Raw genomic sequence first — 17,356 nt, forward strand, 5'->3', positions numbered from 1 at the left:
ATCTGTTAATCCCAAACTTAAAAGACTCCACTCTGTTCATCAAGATGTTAGTTTGCTAAAGGGCTTTTCTGGCTCCTTAGTACCCACGCCGCTTCACGTCCCATACTTTGCCTTTCTCCTTAGGGTGTCTGTTGATTAGTTCTAGGCAGGGTGCTCAGTTCTAAGTGTGAGGGTGCTCCTGCATGAGCAGGACACCCCTACAACCTTCGGAGTCCATTCTCCCGAGTTGTAAGTGCATCAGCCATCATAACATATAGAGTGGCCATGCGTCATTACGCAATGACCATCTCTAAACTGGATGTAATGAACCCTGTCATGTTTGGTATCAAACATGTTGGAATCATACCCGTGAAGCTCCTCCAGGAGGCCGTCACTGTTCTCAGTACCAGTCTTCCAGAACCGGACAGCAAGCTAGGGCTGCTGCCAACCAGAGACATGTTTCTGCCCTCCTGCTGCTGAGCTAAGCTCGAGCAGGGGAAGGCAGAGCAATAGATATCCTGTCACAGGGAGGTGTGACCCCCCTGCCAGACAAGGATTAGTGTATTGGGGCAGGGTGGGGGCGCTTGCCAGCACCACTGAGACTGCTTGCAGGGCCCTCATTGCATACTCCAGTTCAAACCAGTTCAGGAAGCTGTTGGCTCCCGCTCTGACTACTGAAATGTCCCAAGACTTTCCTAAGGGTACTTAAGGGCTTACCTGTGGGTGGGTCCCTAGATTCGTTGTGGGACACGATTCAGATCATACAGTATTCAACTTCGACTGTCTGGACACTCTGGATTTCACTGGACTTTGCTTTGGGAACCAATTCTGCAATGGGGAAGATTCCTGCTGCTCCTGGTCTCATCATCATACTGGTCTTCTGCAACGTCTGTACCTGTCCTCCATTCAGGTTCTTCACCAGGCCTGTGGACATCGAAAACACCTGTAGGAATCTCCCTTGGAGTGAAGGAGTCACTCTCCTGCAGGCACCGCAACACAGCTGACCGTACTCCTGATCCTGAGCTCCCACGGACTCCAAAAGGCTCAGCAACACAGGTGGTGGCTCTGCAACTCCCTCGAGGCCTGCACTGTCTTCTCACCGAGTTTGAGGCCAGTATCCCTCGTCTGAACTGCTGGAACAGGACCCCTGTGCACTGTGTCGACTTGCCGCTGCCAAGGCTTGTTGACTCTAATCCAGAGATCTACGGGCTCCAAGAAGCCCCAACCTCAAGCAACTTCTGCAGCCAAGATCTTCGCCCTCACCACTTCCTCTGCACCGTGGTCCTTCTTCATTGGTGAGCTGCTCGAGGTCCTCTTGAGGGTCTTCTTGGGTTTCAGTGGGCTCACCTGTTTGCTCGGGCCTGATCTGACTCCATTGTGGTCTACGGTGGTTTATGACGTCGCTTGACACCTATGCACTTCCTTAGTGTATGTATCCTGGTTCGTGGGGCTTCTTAAGGGTCCACTGGGAAGGGTTCTTCTTCTTTAAAACTGCAACTGAGACTTACCCATTGACTAATATTGAGCACATGGCCGTGTTCCCACGACATCCGCAGGGTTCCTATATACTCACCTAGGGTGGTTCCTTGGGTCCCCGGCTTTTCTACGTCTTTTGGGTCCATTTTTAACTTGAGTTGCGGTTCGCAGTTCACTATTTTAGTATATGGTTTGGTCTCCCCCTGGAGACCGCTGTGTATTTGTGTTACTTACGTGTTCTATTTCCTAAGTATTGTGTGTATTGTGTTTATATCTCCTGGTAGGAGATAACGGGAAACAGCCTTTATAATGAGGTTTTTACCTCATTGTGCCTTTACCATGCATTTTTTTGCGCGCATATTTTTACCACGTGCATGCCTTTACATTGCATGCCTTTACCACACATTTATGGTAAGATGGGGGGTGTTGAGGGTCTCACCACATAAATACATTGTTTTGATATATAAAAACAATAATGCGCGGTAATGGCATGCGTTGTAAAAGCATGTTCGTGGTAAAAACATGTGTAAAGGCATACAATGTCTTTACCTGCTTTGTACCGTCGTACAACCGGAGATAAAACATTGTATTAGTGAGTGTTTGAAATAGAATACCTATTTTTATAACTACACTGTGTGATTCTTTTTCCCTTAACCTATACCATAAGATTAAGTACTGGTAAAACAAACTGCTTTACACTCGTTCTGGACTAAGCCTGAAGGCTGCTCTCCACAGCTGCGACTTAAGAAACCTTTCTAAGGTTGTCTAAGACGACTAAAATCAACATAAGGGTTGTCTGGAACAGTGCAGCGTGCTACGCTTAAATAAGTGAGAACCATATACTAAGCCAACCTCTCACAGACGTTGTCCACCGGATTTGACGTCAGAGTCCTTGTAAGCCTTCCCCTGATGAACTGACATCGGTTTCTTCTGTGACTACTTTTCCCGCTAAACTGCTATGAAAGTGTGCCCAAAAAGAATCTTTTTGAAAAACGTTTATATTAATATCATCTCTTTTTGTTCCCTTTTCTTTTCAATGAAGGCATAAGAGTACATAGAAGGTTATCTAGAAGAAAAGGAGAATCCATTGGCAGAGGGGAGGATGAGTGAGTCGCTAAGTAATCTGCGGGTAGATCTGGTCTCTACCAGATAAGACATTACTGAAGGTAAGTAACTTATTCATTTGATAGAGACGTCTAGCCGTAGATTCCTTACCTTTGAATGAGATACCCAAGCAATAACATCCCGGAGGAGGGTCTGCGAACCGATTCCAAAAACGATCCCTGCTAGGCTATCTGGTCTGTATTAGAAAAAGATAGAGAGATAGGCTGCAAGAAAGGGAGGTGAGGAAGAAGACATCCACCAGAAACACACCACAAAGAATGGATTCTGCAATTGTGCAAGAACATGGGAAAGGTACAGTGACCGAGGACGAGTAGGAAAGAGAACTCCACATAACATATTACTACAATGCCCCCTCGTAATGTGAACCGGCCCAAGAGACGAGGCTAAAGGCCAAAGACAATAGCTAAAACTACGGAGCAAAAGCAAAAGCTTCGAACCACTGAAGCAATGCAGAGAGCACCGACCAATAGTTTAAGAAAGCATTGTGGACAATAACAACAATCATGGCCATAGACCACGCATGGCAGAGAAAACACCTCGAGAGGAAAGGAATCTCTCTGGGACTAAGCACCTCAGAATCCTCTGGGGGAGGGCAGAGGCGAGTGCAAAGCAATCAGCATGCGGAGGTCCCTTTAGGGCAAAAGAAAAAGAGCAAGAACGCCAGTAAAACACACTCCGCCAGAGAAGAGAGGCAAGAGAACATGATGTACTATAGAGATGCATAATAAAAGATGGTATAAAAAAATATATAGACAGGGATGAATATATCTATGTATAATATATATAAAAGCATGAATATATACAAATATAATAAAATGTGCCTAAGAAGAGTACATATAAACGGCCACACCATCACTCATGGCTGACGATGGGACGAAGGCAAGCTGGCAACCAGCAACATGGCACTGTAGAAAACGGAAAGGGGAGGGTAGAGAGACACCCCAGATGACGAAGTGAGCAGACAGAAGAGAACACTACTAAATTAACTGTTACGATCAGGCAGTCGAGATATAACTGAAAAGAAAACACCAGGAAAGAAACAACCCCCTAGGATAGAGAAATAAGACTACTACAGAGGACTACAAAAAGAAGTTAGTTGAATGATGCCACCACAGGGGAGGCCGAATCAGATAGCTAGTCTCCATCATAAGAGGGAGAATAGCCGACAAAGATGAGACTCGACTAAGCAGCGGATAAAAAACTGAGAACACAGTATGTGAAGACCAACGCCACAAGTGAAGGTCCAATCAAAGAACCAGCATGGTGAGACAGTGCCCACAGTCTAACAAGCGTGGGGGCCAAAGTAAAAGAAGTTCTCGTTTGTACAGAACAACCTGTGCCAGGCCACTAATGTACGAGTTACTTACCTTCGGTAACGATGTATCTGGTAGAGACGATTCTAGCTGCAGATTCCTTCACGTAGAATTATACCCAGGTGTGAGACTGGATCCGGAAAACTTTCTTGCCCAGCATCCCTGCGTGCCGGGGGGACAGCATCACGCGACTCCGCCCAGGCGTCGTCCGCGTACGTGACGTCAGCGAGGTCACATAAGTCCCACACCGGCGCACCTACGTCAGTTTTCTTCGGAGAACTTTTCCACGCCACAACGCGGAGCCAGCAGACAAAACTGTGAGAGTATAGGAACAGTGTGCGAAAGAGCCGAAAAGGAATGGCGAGGAACAACACCATAAAGAGCAGTGCCCGGCACTGCAGTACCCAAAGGCGGGGAAAGAATAAAGGACAGAGCAGCAACCCTGCGAGTACAGAGACAGCCCCCCCCCCCCCCCGAAGACAAGGGACATATGTAAAAATGTCACGATAACATGCAACAGGACTACAACCCCAACCAAATACAAGGAAGGGGAACCAGTCGGGGAAAAACAGGGAACGACAAAACTCCAAGACATCCCCATCACAGAGTGTGACATCCCCCATCAGGAACAAGGGCAGAGGCACAGCCAAAAGCCCCCAACCTCAAAGATCACCAAGACCCAGAATGACCAACAACCTAACCTTCCATGTGACAACGGGGAGGAAAAAGGACAGCCTGATAGAAAGAGGGAAAGAATGTACTCTTAGAAGACACCGCCACCCACAGGGAAGCGAGTGCAAAAGACCAAATCACATGCCCTCGCAGAACGGGGAGGAAGGGCGGGCCGTGAAGGAATCTGCGGCTAGAATTGTCTCTACCAGATACATCGTTACTGAAGGTAAGTAACTCGTACATCTGATAGAGACTACTGGCCACATATTCCTTCACGTAGAATAGATACCCTAGCCATACCCAAGGGGAAGGAGGGTCTGCGAGAGGACCCCACCCACCGGGGCACAACAGAGGCCCGCCTGGGGCCCGAGTCCGAAAACAGGATGAGGAACCCCGTCCCCCAGGCAAAGGGAAAAGAAGAGAAGAAGATAACCTGTCCTCACTCAGCAGAGGAAACAAGGCAAGGCGCGAAAATGCCAAACACCCCACGCCCATGTGAGGCAACAAAACCTCCGTCCAAGGCCAAGGCAAGGAAAGGAGCACCGAAGGAGAAGAGCAAACTAGAGACTCCAAGGAGAAGAGGCAGAGCAAAGGCAATCCCAGATAGGACGGCGCCGGCAGCAAGAAGCAGGTGGAAGCCGAAAAGGGGGACTCAAGGTCACCCAGGAAGAATCGTCCAACGCCCCGCAGGGACTAACTGTGCTCACAAATCCAGAAGTTAGGGACCACCCCCGCACAGGGAGAAGAGGTAGAATCCAGTGCAAGGCCCACTAAAAGCAGCGGAGAAGGCATGATGATAGTCCCACTAAAGCCCCAAGAAGGCACAACGGTACAGAAAGAACAAGAGGGCGGCACTGGCAAAGCAAAAAGGGCGAAGAAGAAGGTTGCATCCGCAACACCCTAATGCCACGAAGAGTGGAAGCCCACAGGCGACCACAACTCCCCAGCACATACCGGGGCTATATAACAACCAACCCTGCCCCACATAGCGGATGTCATATCCCAAGACATGGGAACCTCTTAGGAAGAAACTTCCGCAGCAGAGGACAACAAACAAGACCTGCGGCAAAAAACCCCGCAGGAAGCCTATCAAGCAGCCAGAGGGGAAACACAGAAGGCCCAATCTCAGGCCCAGCATAGGGTAAAAAACCCAAGGGAAAACACACAGTCAAAAAGGGCTGGCCAGCAGCCAACAGAACCACAGCCTCAGCAAGGAGAACTCGAGTGGCCATGAAGCACACATAACAGACAACCGGGGCGACCCCGCCCCAACGGAAGAACAGCTCAAAGAACCAGATCAACACGCAGGTCACTGAGGAGGAGGGGAAGGAGGAGGAGGACGAAGCCCCGCCAAGAACCTCTGGATGGCTCAGTCCGCAGGGGCATGGAACAAAAGAGCACCATCGAAGGGTAGGTCCACCAGCTGTTCTCGAACATTCTCTGGGAACACACTGTCCCGAAGCCAGGCATGGCGACGAAGGGCAACCGAAGAAGCCATGGCACGACCCAGCACCTCCGAGATGTCCAGAGCGGAGCGAAGGATAAACGCCGCCAGCTCCCGACCATCCAAGACATGGTGTCTCAAATCCACACAGGCACCCTCCTGAGAAGCGGCAGACATAAGGGACTCCGCTGAGTCCCACAAGCAAGAAGTAGCCCTAGCCAAAACACACAGTGTGTTAAGGGCCCGCAGAGCCGCACTGGTTGAGGCAAACATTTTGCGCCCCCAGGAGTTCAGCCAGCGGGCCTCCCGTGACGGGGGAGACAACAGCAGCGGCAAAGCAGGAAAGGCAGACTGCAAAAGGGGGCCTCTGGTCGAAGGGTGAAGAGAAAGGCACACCGGATCACGCGGTGTCGGATGGTGGCAGTGCAGAAGGTGCTAGGGCACCGGGTCCCCAGTGGCGGGACGTCCCCAAGAGAGAAGAGTGGAGTGAACCCTCGAAGGGAAGCAACAGTTCCCTTCCACCAGAGCCCTGACGGAGAACCTCCAGAAGATGATCTGCGGGGAAATGGGTAGCTGGATCACCCATACGCAAAATTCCCACAGCCGTGGAAAAGCCGCACTTGCCTCCGTAGGGCCCCGTGGAGGGGAAAGCAGCTCCTCGTTAGGCGACGGCTGCAAGCTAAGGCAGTCATCCCCCAAGCCAACCGGAGGAAGGAAGGGCCAAGGCTGGAAGCAAGGAAGAGGGACCGAGGAGTGGGGGACCTGCGGCTCCTCCAGCGAAGACCGCGGTCGTGGAGACGGCGAGGAGCCGCCTTTAGACAACGTCGGGGAAAAATCCACGGCACGGCGGCCCGTCTCCGGCGAGGATGACACCAGCAATCGCCGAACCTCTGGAGAAGAGGAGGCGTCCGAAGTCGAGTCAACGACCCGACGTTGGACCGGCGCCGTAGAGTCCGCAACCTGAGGCAGGACACCGTCATCGACCGGCGCCGGAGGAGACGCCGGTGCGACCTCCGACCCAGCACATGGCGCAGGAGACCCGAGCTGGGCCGGAGCCGGGGTGGCGAAGGGACGGCGCCGACCTGACCTCTGATGAGGCAGCCGCCTGCGTGGAGGGACGAGAAGGGCCCAGGGAGGGACGAGGAGTCCCCCGCCAGCCGAGACTCATGACAGGATGAGATGGGCCCTCTGCCGACCCCTGTGGCGCCGCCAGGGCCAGCGGCCGCCTGCGCTGTCACCTTGGCTTCGGACAACCTTAACTCCCACCGCCGCCTTTCCCGAGGACCGAGAGGGGCTCAGGGGTGTGACCCGAGCCCCGGCGACCTCCCGCAACACCACAGGGACTCCCGCGGGAGTTTGCGGCGAAGCAGAGGCACCGTGGTCCGAAGGCGGGACCCCCGAAGGGCCGCACCCCAACGGCACCACATCCTCCGAGCCTGGATCTGAACCAGTCGGCGTCAGGGCCGGATACGCCGGTGGTGACGCGGAGGGCCCAGCACACTGCAAGGGATCCGCTGACGTCCCAGGAGGAGGAGAAGCCAGCGAGGCCTGCAAAGCCACCGCACATGTCTCCATCTGGGCTCTAGTCACCCCCACGCCGGGAAACGGCGGATAAGGGAACGGCATGCGGGGCCGCACCACCCGCGGAGAGCCCACGCCCCCGATAGGCCGGAACCCGACCCTCGGGAACAAACTGCGACACTTACCAATAGGTGAGCGGCGCTCTTGCGACCTGGGAGAAGATCGAAGTTGGCGAGGGAAGCCGCGGGTCCGAGATCCCTCCGCAGGGGCCAGGCGAGGTGCCGACGCCGACCTGGACACACGAGCCGAAAGAAGTTTCATTCGGTGCTCCCGCCGGGACTTCGGCTTCATATGCTGGCATGCCTCACAATCAGTGGAGTCGTGGTGCTCCCCAAACACCACATACAGATGGGGTGAGGATCCGTCGCCGACATGAGGCAGCCACACGTCGAGCAAGTTTTAAAGCCAAAGTCATTCGCACACTGTTCCCACACATGCAGCAATAGCGTAAGGGAAAGGCCTAAACAGGCCCAGAGCACAAACCAGATCCTCGTTGCACGCGGAAAAGGAAAAAACTGACGTAGGCGCGCCGGGGTGGGACTTATGTGACCTCGCTGATGTCACGTACGACGCCTGGGCGGAGTCGCGTGATGCTGTCCCCCCCGGCGCGCAGGGATGCTGGGCAAGAAAGTTTTCCGGATCCAGTCTCACGCCTGGGGATAATTCTACGTGCAGGAATCTGTGGCTAGTAGTCTTAATCAGATCTAGGTAACAATGTGAGTGAGGATCTCAATGTCACCCTAAATAGTGTTTGGCATGCTCATCAGTACAAGAGAAACAATCCCTCAAGGGGCGGAACTGATCCGTGCTTGCGAGATGTGAAGGAAACTTCCCGGAAAGAATCGCAAGGAAACACCACCTCCGCATGAATCAACCCAGAAAGGGTGGTCAAGGAACCCATGTCCAAGTAGAAACGGAAGATGAAAAATAGCCATAAATCCCCAAAAAGGGGCACAAGGCACGTCTGAAGAAAAGACAGGCCAGTTACAAAACGTCAGGGTTGTTATTGGAGGAGTCATGGGAACGTCTCCAAACTGAAAGTGAAAAACAACAGCAGCGGTGTGCAAGGCAGAAGCAGATCAAAACTGGCCACGCAGAGGCATAGAAGAGAAAGAGTTGGCCGAGTAGGCCACTCATGTCAAGATACGGACAAGGTATGTCCGCAAGGAGTCTAAGAGAAAAAGGGAAGAGAGCAGAAGCCAGTATTGCCTAAGTATAGCGAGAGTAGCACTTCAAGTGTTAATGCCTGAAGGGAGAGAGAAGGGTCACCACCCAGGTTAGGACCAGAGAGTGCACCCTAGGCCAAGCACCATGCCCCTTCCCTTGCGTTTGCTAGAAAATAAGGGAACCATATAGAGTAAAAGGAAAGAAATCCCCGGCTAGTGTGGAAGAACACTCAACTAAAGGGGGAGGGGGGAGAGAGAACACCCGCCAACTTCCAGTGCGCCAAAGCACAGCATGTGGAGCCCCCTATAAGGGGTACTATAGTGTCCGAAACATATGGAGGAATACCTGTAAGGCATACAGATGAAGGACCTTGCAGGACAAGAAACAAGGCAACAGTGCAGCCACACAATTCCATTAAAACACCCCAATCAGAACTGGGGTAGAAAGCAAGAGAATACCATGCAGACACCGGTCTAGAGACCAACAGGACCAGGAAATAAGATGCATCCCAGAACAACCAAGGATCACAACCTGTGATCGACAGGGCAAAAATGCAAGAAAAGAAAATACTGCAGGGGTAGGCACTGTAGGAGGCTGGCCACGTATATAGTGTCCACCTATGGTGAGGCACTATGCACTGAGTCCAGGCAACCCGTAGTGATTGTGTTTAGGTCCCTGAAAACCAGAGCTCCCAAGGGGTAGCTGTGGAGAGCAGCTAAGGCTTATTCAGGAGGGTGGAAAGCAGGAGCATTTACCACTATAGTCCGTCAATAAGCTTTCCACACAAAAAATAACCACACCAGATGAGTATAAAAATACTTTGTATTTAGTAGCACACACCACACACTAACTTGGTATATCACCTACCCGAGATATCAACAACACACAAGAAATACTTCAGAACTAGGCAAGTAGGATAAGATAACACGTAGGGCCCAACCAGCGGGGCCAAACCATATGCTACAATAGTGGAATGTGAGGTAAGTACCAAAATGAGACTAATATCCATGGATGGAGGACCCCAGGGGAAGCATGGACCCACCCAAGGTGAGTAGCCAGGGACCACAAGGCGCCCGAATGCAGAGTGGTTACGCCGTGTCAAATGTCAATAGGATAACACAGGGTAAGTGGCGGTTAGATTTTTACAGTTTTAGGACCCTTCCTAAACGACCCGAAGGAACCTCTTGGATCAAGGGAGGTTGGAGGGCCACCCCACCCGTGAATACCCCAGGAACCAGGATACCTACACCTATGAGCCCAAGTGCATTGGGATGAAGTGGTGTTGGAACCACCCGTAGATGCCAATGGAGGTTCGTGGAAGATCAGCAGCTACAGAGTCTTGTGGTCCAGACCGATGGAACCAGAACGTGGAATCCAGATGGGAAAAACAAGAAAGCGGAGGGGACTGAGTCCAAACCACATGGCACCAGGAAACACCGGAAGGCCAGGGACAGATTCTCGCTCTGACATCGAAGGAATAGGGATCGTGCCTGGGACATCGCTAATACGCAGTAAAGTCGAGGAAGGCTGTTGAGTCAACCACCTATGGCGTGACTTTTCAGGCGAGGACAAAGGACTTGGGGAGCAGGCCCTCGAGCGGTCCTCAGAGGAAAAAGGAGACTCTGTGAGACTGTGACCGACGAGAGGCCGTCGACCACCACGTCACTAACAGTATCATGTGGCGCTCCTGCAATGCCGACAACTGAAGCTGAAGACATGAGCTGCACCATTTGGAGTCAGGGTGTGTGCCCTGGAACCAAATGCAAATAGGATGAGGCTGCAGAGCCCACATCACAGCTCACAGGTCCCTGAAGATATACAGAACAAAGCACACTGGTTTGTCGACAATGACGAGGTAGGCAAAAAATGGCCATAGGTACCGCTCACAGGATCCGCGCGGAAAGGAAGAAACGGTCATCAGTGCGTAAGGGAAGCTCTTAAATGGACTCTATTGACATCAAATCTGGTGGACAACGCCATTACCGAGTGTGAGAAAGTGCCCTGTTTCTGCATGGTTGTCCCCACGTTTTGCTGAATTGCTGAAGTACTTTGAGTGTGCCCGGGGCTCCTACTAATCAGGTGCCCAGGGCCTATGTTCTTTCCCTAAAACTGCATTGAAGCCTAAACCTAATTGGCATCTCTGGCCACATGTGGGTCCCTGGTAAGGTACCCAGGGCACTGTGACCAGAGAAGGCCTCTAAGGGCTGCAGCACTTATTGTGCCACCCTTAGAGGTCCTGTACCCTGACACTCACACACTGCCTTTGTAGGCTGCGTGTCTTGGTGCAGAACAAAGTGGAGTCGACATGGCACACATTGCTGTGTGCCATGCCTACAACCCACTGCCCTGGCATAGGTCAGTCACCCTTCTAGCTGGGTGCACTATAACAGTGGTGAGGGTACAGGTGCATGAGCCCTGTACCCCTACAGTGTCTAAGTCCATTCTTAGACATTGTAAGTGCAGTGCTGCCATTAAGAGTATTTGGTGCTGGGAGTTTGTTATTACGAACTCCACAGCACCATAATGGCTACACTGAAAACTTCTAAGCACATTGAACCCACACTGATGCCGGTGTGGGATTTAATGAAAAATGCACACAGAGGGCATCTTAGAGATGCCCTCTGAAAACTAACCTACCACTAGTGTCCAGGCTGAGTGCTGCTTTCAGCTGCCCCCACCAGACATGTTTCTGGACCCCTTGGTCGAGAGCCAGCTGCTCTCTGGGGCCTGAAACAATGCCCATCCTGGGACCAGGTGCCAAGCCTCCTCCCCCAGGATGGGCAGGTTTCACGAAGGGGAAGCTTTCAAAGGCTCGCCGCCTTTGTGAGCTTCCCCAGGCCACTTGCTGCTCTCAGCAACTGGTCCCCACTGGTTCTGACCCCCACTATGGGTGGGAGAACCGGTGGGAAAAACAAGTGAGGAAGAGAGGTGTGCCCACCTCTGCCAACTCCACCCCTCAGATGGGGGAGGCGAGGTGAAGCACAACTCTCAATCCGCGCCATCTTGAAGATGGGGGGGGACTCAGCCAACCAGGGATAGGCTCATGCCCCCCTCCCACTGGAGGGTGGAATAATAGGGGGTGTACCCACCTCAGAGAAGGGACTCATTGGTCCCTGCCTTTTACCTACCTGTAACGCACCAAATCTAGTATTTAGGGGCACCCCTGAACCTTGCTTCCTCAGACAAGAACCTGCAAGAAGAAGAAGAAGACCGAACAGCCCTGCCGCAGCTAACAAGAGGAAGACGCCCACTGACTTGGCCCCAGCCCTACCGGCCTGTCTCCCCCTCGAAACTGCTCCTGCGAAATCCCGGTGTGTCCTGTAGCCAGCAACCTCGTGTTTTGAATGTGGCTTCTCACCAATAGGCCACACCCAATCCCTGCACTCCCACCTGGGAGGCAAATCTACCACTGCACCTTTGAATAATATACACTTTTGAGCATGTCTTACCACCCCTGGCACAGCAAGACTTCAACACGAAACAAACAGCACCTTTTGAAAATGGGTTTTATTTAACAAAATGCAAAGACTATCACTTTTAGAATATGGCTTGGGGTTTACTACATAATACTCTCTAAACAAAGGCTGTCTCAGATACCAAATGCATAAGATTCAAATATATGTAGCAAACTTATAATCTAAAGGCATGAATAAATAACTGAGCAAACTATAATACTGATTAATAAACGAGCAATAGCTGATATAAGGTAAGATAGACTGGACGTCCTGCAAGAGATCAGAAAGATATATATGAATAGAGGATCACTCTGGATGTGCACCTCCTACACCACAAAGAAAACACCTCAAACGATCACAGCCACTGGCTCACATCACAATGGCAATAACCACAAAACTCAATACATCACCTGATGCATACACTGCCCACTTCTGGCCGGGGGAAGTCTTCACACAGCCGAGGATCAGAGGATCAGAGCTCAGCAATCAGGGTTCAATCCGAGATAGACACGTCTGCCCTCGCTCGGAATCCAAACTCCCGCCAGACCAGTGGAGGCTCCCCTTCTTAATACAAATCCGAACATAACGAAGCTTCTAGCAAGCCTCGCCCCCTCGTTCTCATGAGAGCCCGTACCAGTCTTCTCCAAAGCCACGGCATCGGTTGATCAGGCCTTTGCTATGGCTTAGAGACGGACCATGTACATTCCTCTGATAAGAACCTGTTTTCTCTAGTCAGTAAAGTGCGAAAAACAGGAGGAAGAGCAGAACATGCCCATGCCACTTTGCAGCTACGTGCAAGCACAGAAAATAGCTTCAGACATGAAAATGCAGTTAGTTAGGCCATGCACACAGAAAAGCCCAAATCAAGATGAAATTTAAAAGCAAGATGACATGAAAGCATGTCAAAGCTAAGCACTGCCACAAAGCAAGGTAAAGTCAGAAAACAGAATGACATTAAACCATGTCAAAGCCAATAGTAAGAACTCCTAATTCTCACCAATGCACAATCCAATACACATTCCTGCACAACTGCACACCTTCAAATGCACATCCCACACGCTCTGCTCTTGGCAAGACTGTTCCACTCCGTAACAGCTCCCATTGAAAGACAGCAAGATTATAGAACAGAAGAGAAGCAGACATATGCAGGACCATCCTACATTAAGGCTAGGGTAAAATAACACACTAAAATCAATTAAAATGGTGGTGTTTGGAGGTCATCATAGAGTGCCAGACTACAAAAATGGCTCTTTCACTACACCTCGAAAACCCAGGAGGAACTGCCTGCCTTCAACTACAAAGACTTTGTCTCCCATGAACATCAGATTTGTTCTCCTGCAACCTCTGGCTACGGCCGGACACCGCAAATCCGCCCCACTCTGCACCCGCAGTCCACGGCCAGAGCTCAAGTGGGCAAACACCATGAGGTGGTCAGCCCCGCGATCCTGACCCGAGATCCGGCAACCCCTGATCTGCCTCGAGCCTCCAGCTGACGCCAGCAGCCTAAATCCAGAAGGCCCCCCTAATCGCAACCAGGAGCTGGTAAGAAGATCAGACCCCAAAAGGCACCACTGCACCCGACTCCCCACGGCCTTGTGTGCCCAAACCCGACGGTGCCTAACCAACCCCTAACTTCCCAACTTACCTATCGAAGTGGTGGTCACATCCAAAAGACCTTCGTCCCCAAGCCTGCAGTGTCTTTCCAAACCGGAGGTTCTCCATTGAAAACAACAGGGTGCCCGACGTCGAAATAGCACTCTGCACCCGGCCGCCTTAGTGCCGCTGAGGGTGCGCCATTGGTACTATTTTCCCCATTTGCCCTGAGCTAAAGTCCAGGAGCTTTGCTCCTACAGCCAAGTGGTGTGCTAGTCAGCAGCCACCAACCGGAGGCCCCCTATCCTCCACTGAATAACACTGGCCCTCAGCACTCTGCACCCGGCCGTCCTAATGCCGCTGAGGGTGTAACTAGAGGGCATCCTTGACCCAGGGGGAACCCTAAGTCTACCCCCAGAACCTTAACTCCCACAACCGAATACTTACATCAAAACCGATAACACTATTTTCCTCCATAGGATAACATGGACTGTTTTTCTGTGTAAAGTTTTTAAGTGTGGAATTTGAGAAACTAAAGAAATTCTTTAAAATAGCATAATCTAACAAAAACGATTCTACTTACCTGTTTTCAGGAAATGTCCCAGAGTAGTATCTAGGTATCCTACTCTGTGTAAGCCTAGTAATGTCAAAAGTTACTTTCCTGCTATTTTACTAAAAAGCCTATTCAATTCTATGTACTGCATTTACTAAGTATTGCATTTCTCTGCATCCATACTGTGAATTAACCCAAAGTGCATATACAAGTATCATTCAAAAATAATCTCATTGCAATACTACTGTAAAGTATTTATTGCTTACTGGTGCTAAGCTTGCTTGGTTCTAGAAAATAAAATAACAAAGAGAATATTTTTTATACAAAAACAATTGGTCTGAAGTTCAGTCTTTGAGTGTGTGAATTCATTTGCTGACTGAGTGTGTACAACAAATGCTTAACACTGTCCTCTGATACTGCCTTACTGCTCGACCACACTACCACAAATAGAGAGTAAGGTTCTCTCTAACTTTACCTCTGCCTACCTTTGGGGTTCCGCTGTACTCTGTGCACACTAGACCTCACTTTGGTATAGTATATACAGAGCCAGCTTCCTACATGGAGTTGCTCAAGGCCCTCTACTGACGCGCAGGGGTACTGCCGTAGAAAAGTTTCCGGATCAAGTTTGGCACCTGAAGATTATTCAAAGGTAAGGAATCTGCAGCTATAAGTCTCTATCAGAATTTGAGCTACTACTCTATTTAACATATACGACCTGATGTCAATAATTCAAGGACAACACTGGAAAATCTCATGCTTTCACAAGAGGAAACAAACATAACAAGGAGTAACTAAAAGCATAATAAAAAAATTATAAAAATATTAAACAGTGTGAGTTCTAAATAAGCAGCATTTATTTATACATTGTTCTTTTTCAAACAGGACATGCTCACAACAAATACCTCAAAGTGCATGGAGTTGCTATGTACACATGGAGTCACAGGGGTGATAGGTGAATACACTGGTTTATAGCTGCTACGACAACCTTCATCCTCAGTTTTAATCCTGGGGGGAGTAGCGAACAATGCCATATCTGCGGCAGAGCTATCCGCACGAGTCGGAGTAGCATATGGAGATGCTGTCGGTGTTGAGGTTTCAGAATATGCGGGATCGAACAACTGATACAATCTCCGTTTTTTTAAAGGTGTTACATCTGCAAATGAAATAAACAGAAACAACGGTCAGAATATAATTTCTAATTTTAAAGGTTTTTAAAGGTTTTTAAATGTGAAATGATTTCAGGATCACCTAATACAGTTTCTTACCTAATACAGTTTCTTCTCCCTAAAATGTTACAGGCTGAAATGAGTAAAAAATTGGCCAGAAGCGTGACCAACACAAAACATGGCAAAAATGCGCTGAAATCCTGGTGTCAGCAACACAACAGCCATCCTCACATAAGATTAAAGTGCTGATGGGTACTTTTTCCTGCAGATTCCTCACCTTATGAATACTCCTTCCATACTTCAGACAAGTCTGAAAAAACCTTTTTCTCCTGCAATCACCCTCCAGCAAGACCATGTGGTGCCATGAAGCTCCAACCACAACTCTACTTCCAGACATGATGTCAAAGGAGTATATCATGTGCACACCAGAGTACTGACCTTATTGCCTGTTTCTCCGCACTTCATCAATGCAATCCAGAGACCATTTTAACCCGCAAAATTTGCAGCGTTTGACAGTGATTAGGTTAAATGTTTCCAATAAGGGCTTCAGGTTAAAACCTTTCAGACTGTGCAGCAAGAAGATGTCCGTTTTGGATCCTTACATCGTCTATATGTGATGTCTGGGGTCAGGACATAACACTGAGGACTAAAACTCTTGCACCTCCATGCACCCAAGGGTCATCAAGGAGGCCAAGATTTTGTTCTGGCTCAAACATGCAGTGAGACCCAAAAGAGGCATCCCTTACTGAAATGTAAGTTACCTGCCAAGGAATGTTGCCTTAGGAGCTCTTCTCATAAATATACACAAACAATGCCACAGAAAAAAGCCCTCTTCTTTCTTGAAGAAGAAGTCCCAATCCTAGGACTGTTGTTTCAATGCTGTTACCCGATGCCAGACTCTTCCTCGAAACCAGGCAAACCCTTGGTGTGCCCACTGCACAGGCTCAGGCCTTCTGGATGGAAACGATTAATCTTTCCACAATTGTCATAACCCCTCTGGGTTACTCCAAAAAGAGGGCCAGGGAGGCCAATTAAATTCCTGTCGACTAGCGACTCTGCAGGTCTGACTCAGACACCTCTCAATGTCACACCTTTGCTTCGATGCCCACGGTGAAGTCAAAACCAACTAAGGCAGTGACTTCCTTTCACACAGGGCCTTCTTAGCATCACCCTCAAAGTCAGTGGTGGCACCATCAATAAAGTCAGCTCCACCAGAAGACACAGAGTTAATAGGGGAAAATATCATCCATGTGGCAAAGGAGAAAGTCAAGGCAGATTTCAATTAGGAATGATTATCTGAATCCCTCCCCAAGTCCCAAAGGTGTGCTTGGAGGAAAAGCAAAAAGATGCCTTGCCTATGGAAGATAAGGACAACAGACACACAAAGATGACTTAAAAGCTAATCATCTCCTCTCTCTTTCTGGTATTGATGCTGGCACTTATTTGGACTTACAAAATGCCAACAAACTAGATATTTCACAACAGTTGTCCGGAAGACAAAGAAAGGCTTGGAATTGGCTGTCACGCTGCAAAAATTCTACCCTTTACAGTTTCCGCTAAGCCCTTGCACCTATTTAAGTAGACTCTCCTGGACCCTATTAGGGCTGAGTGGGAGAAACCCCTTCCGGCTCCTGGTTACTCTGGCTGTCCAGTTCTGGCAATGTCAAATGTCTCAGCTTATTTCAACACCTCAGTAGATGTAACCCTCCTTTTGAGGCAGGGGTGGATCTAGGAGGCCTAATCAGCAGCAGGCCCAGTCCTCACTGCCCCCTGTGGGCTTTGCTGCCTCCAAATCCCTTGGACTCCCCCTATGACATCACTATCCGGTTGGG

The 17,356-nt window shown here is 50.0% G+C and overlaps 1 protein-coding gene across 4 annotated transcripts in view; it reads right to left on the reverse strand.

The window, feature by feature from the left end:
- Nucleotides 1-17,356, reverse strand: part of KMT2E (lysine methyltransferase 2E (inactive)) — a 2,077,373-nt gene that overhangs the window by 416,273 nt on the left and 1,643,744 nt on the right. For all 4 annotated transcript variants that reach the window (XM_085654164.1, XM_085654162.1, XM_085654163.1 and 1 more), the window contains one exon: nucleotides 15,261-15,511. In XM_085654164.1, the coding sequence (XP_085510290.1) occupies nucleotides 15,261-15,511 (251 nt within the window). The remainder of the gene's footprint in view (nucleotides 1-15,260; nucleotides 15,512-17,356) is intronic.

The sequence above is a fragment of the Triturus cristatus genome, chromosome 4_1, assembly GCF_964204655.1.
Source record: "Triturus cristatus chromosome 4_1, aTriCri1.1, whole genome shotgun sequence".
In the NCBI taxonomy this organism is placed as follows: domain Eukaryota; kingdom Metazoa; phylum Chordata; class Amphibia; order Caudata; family Salamandridae; genus Triturus; species Triturus cristatus.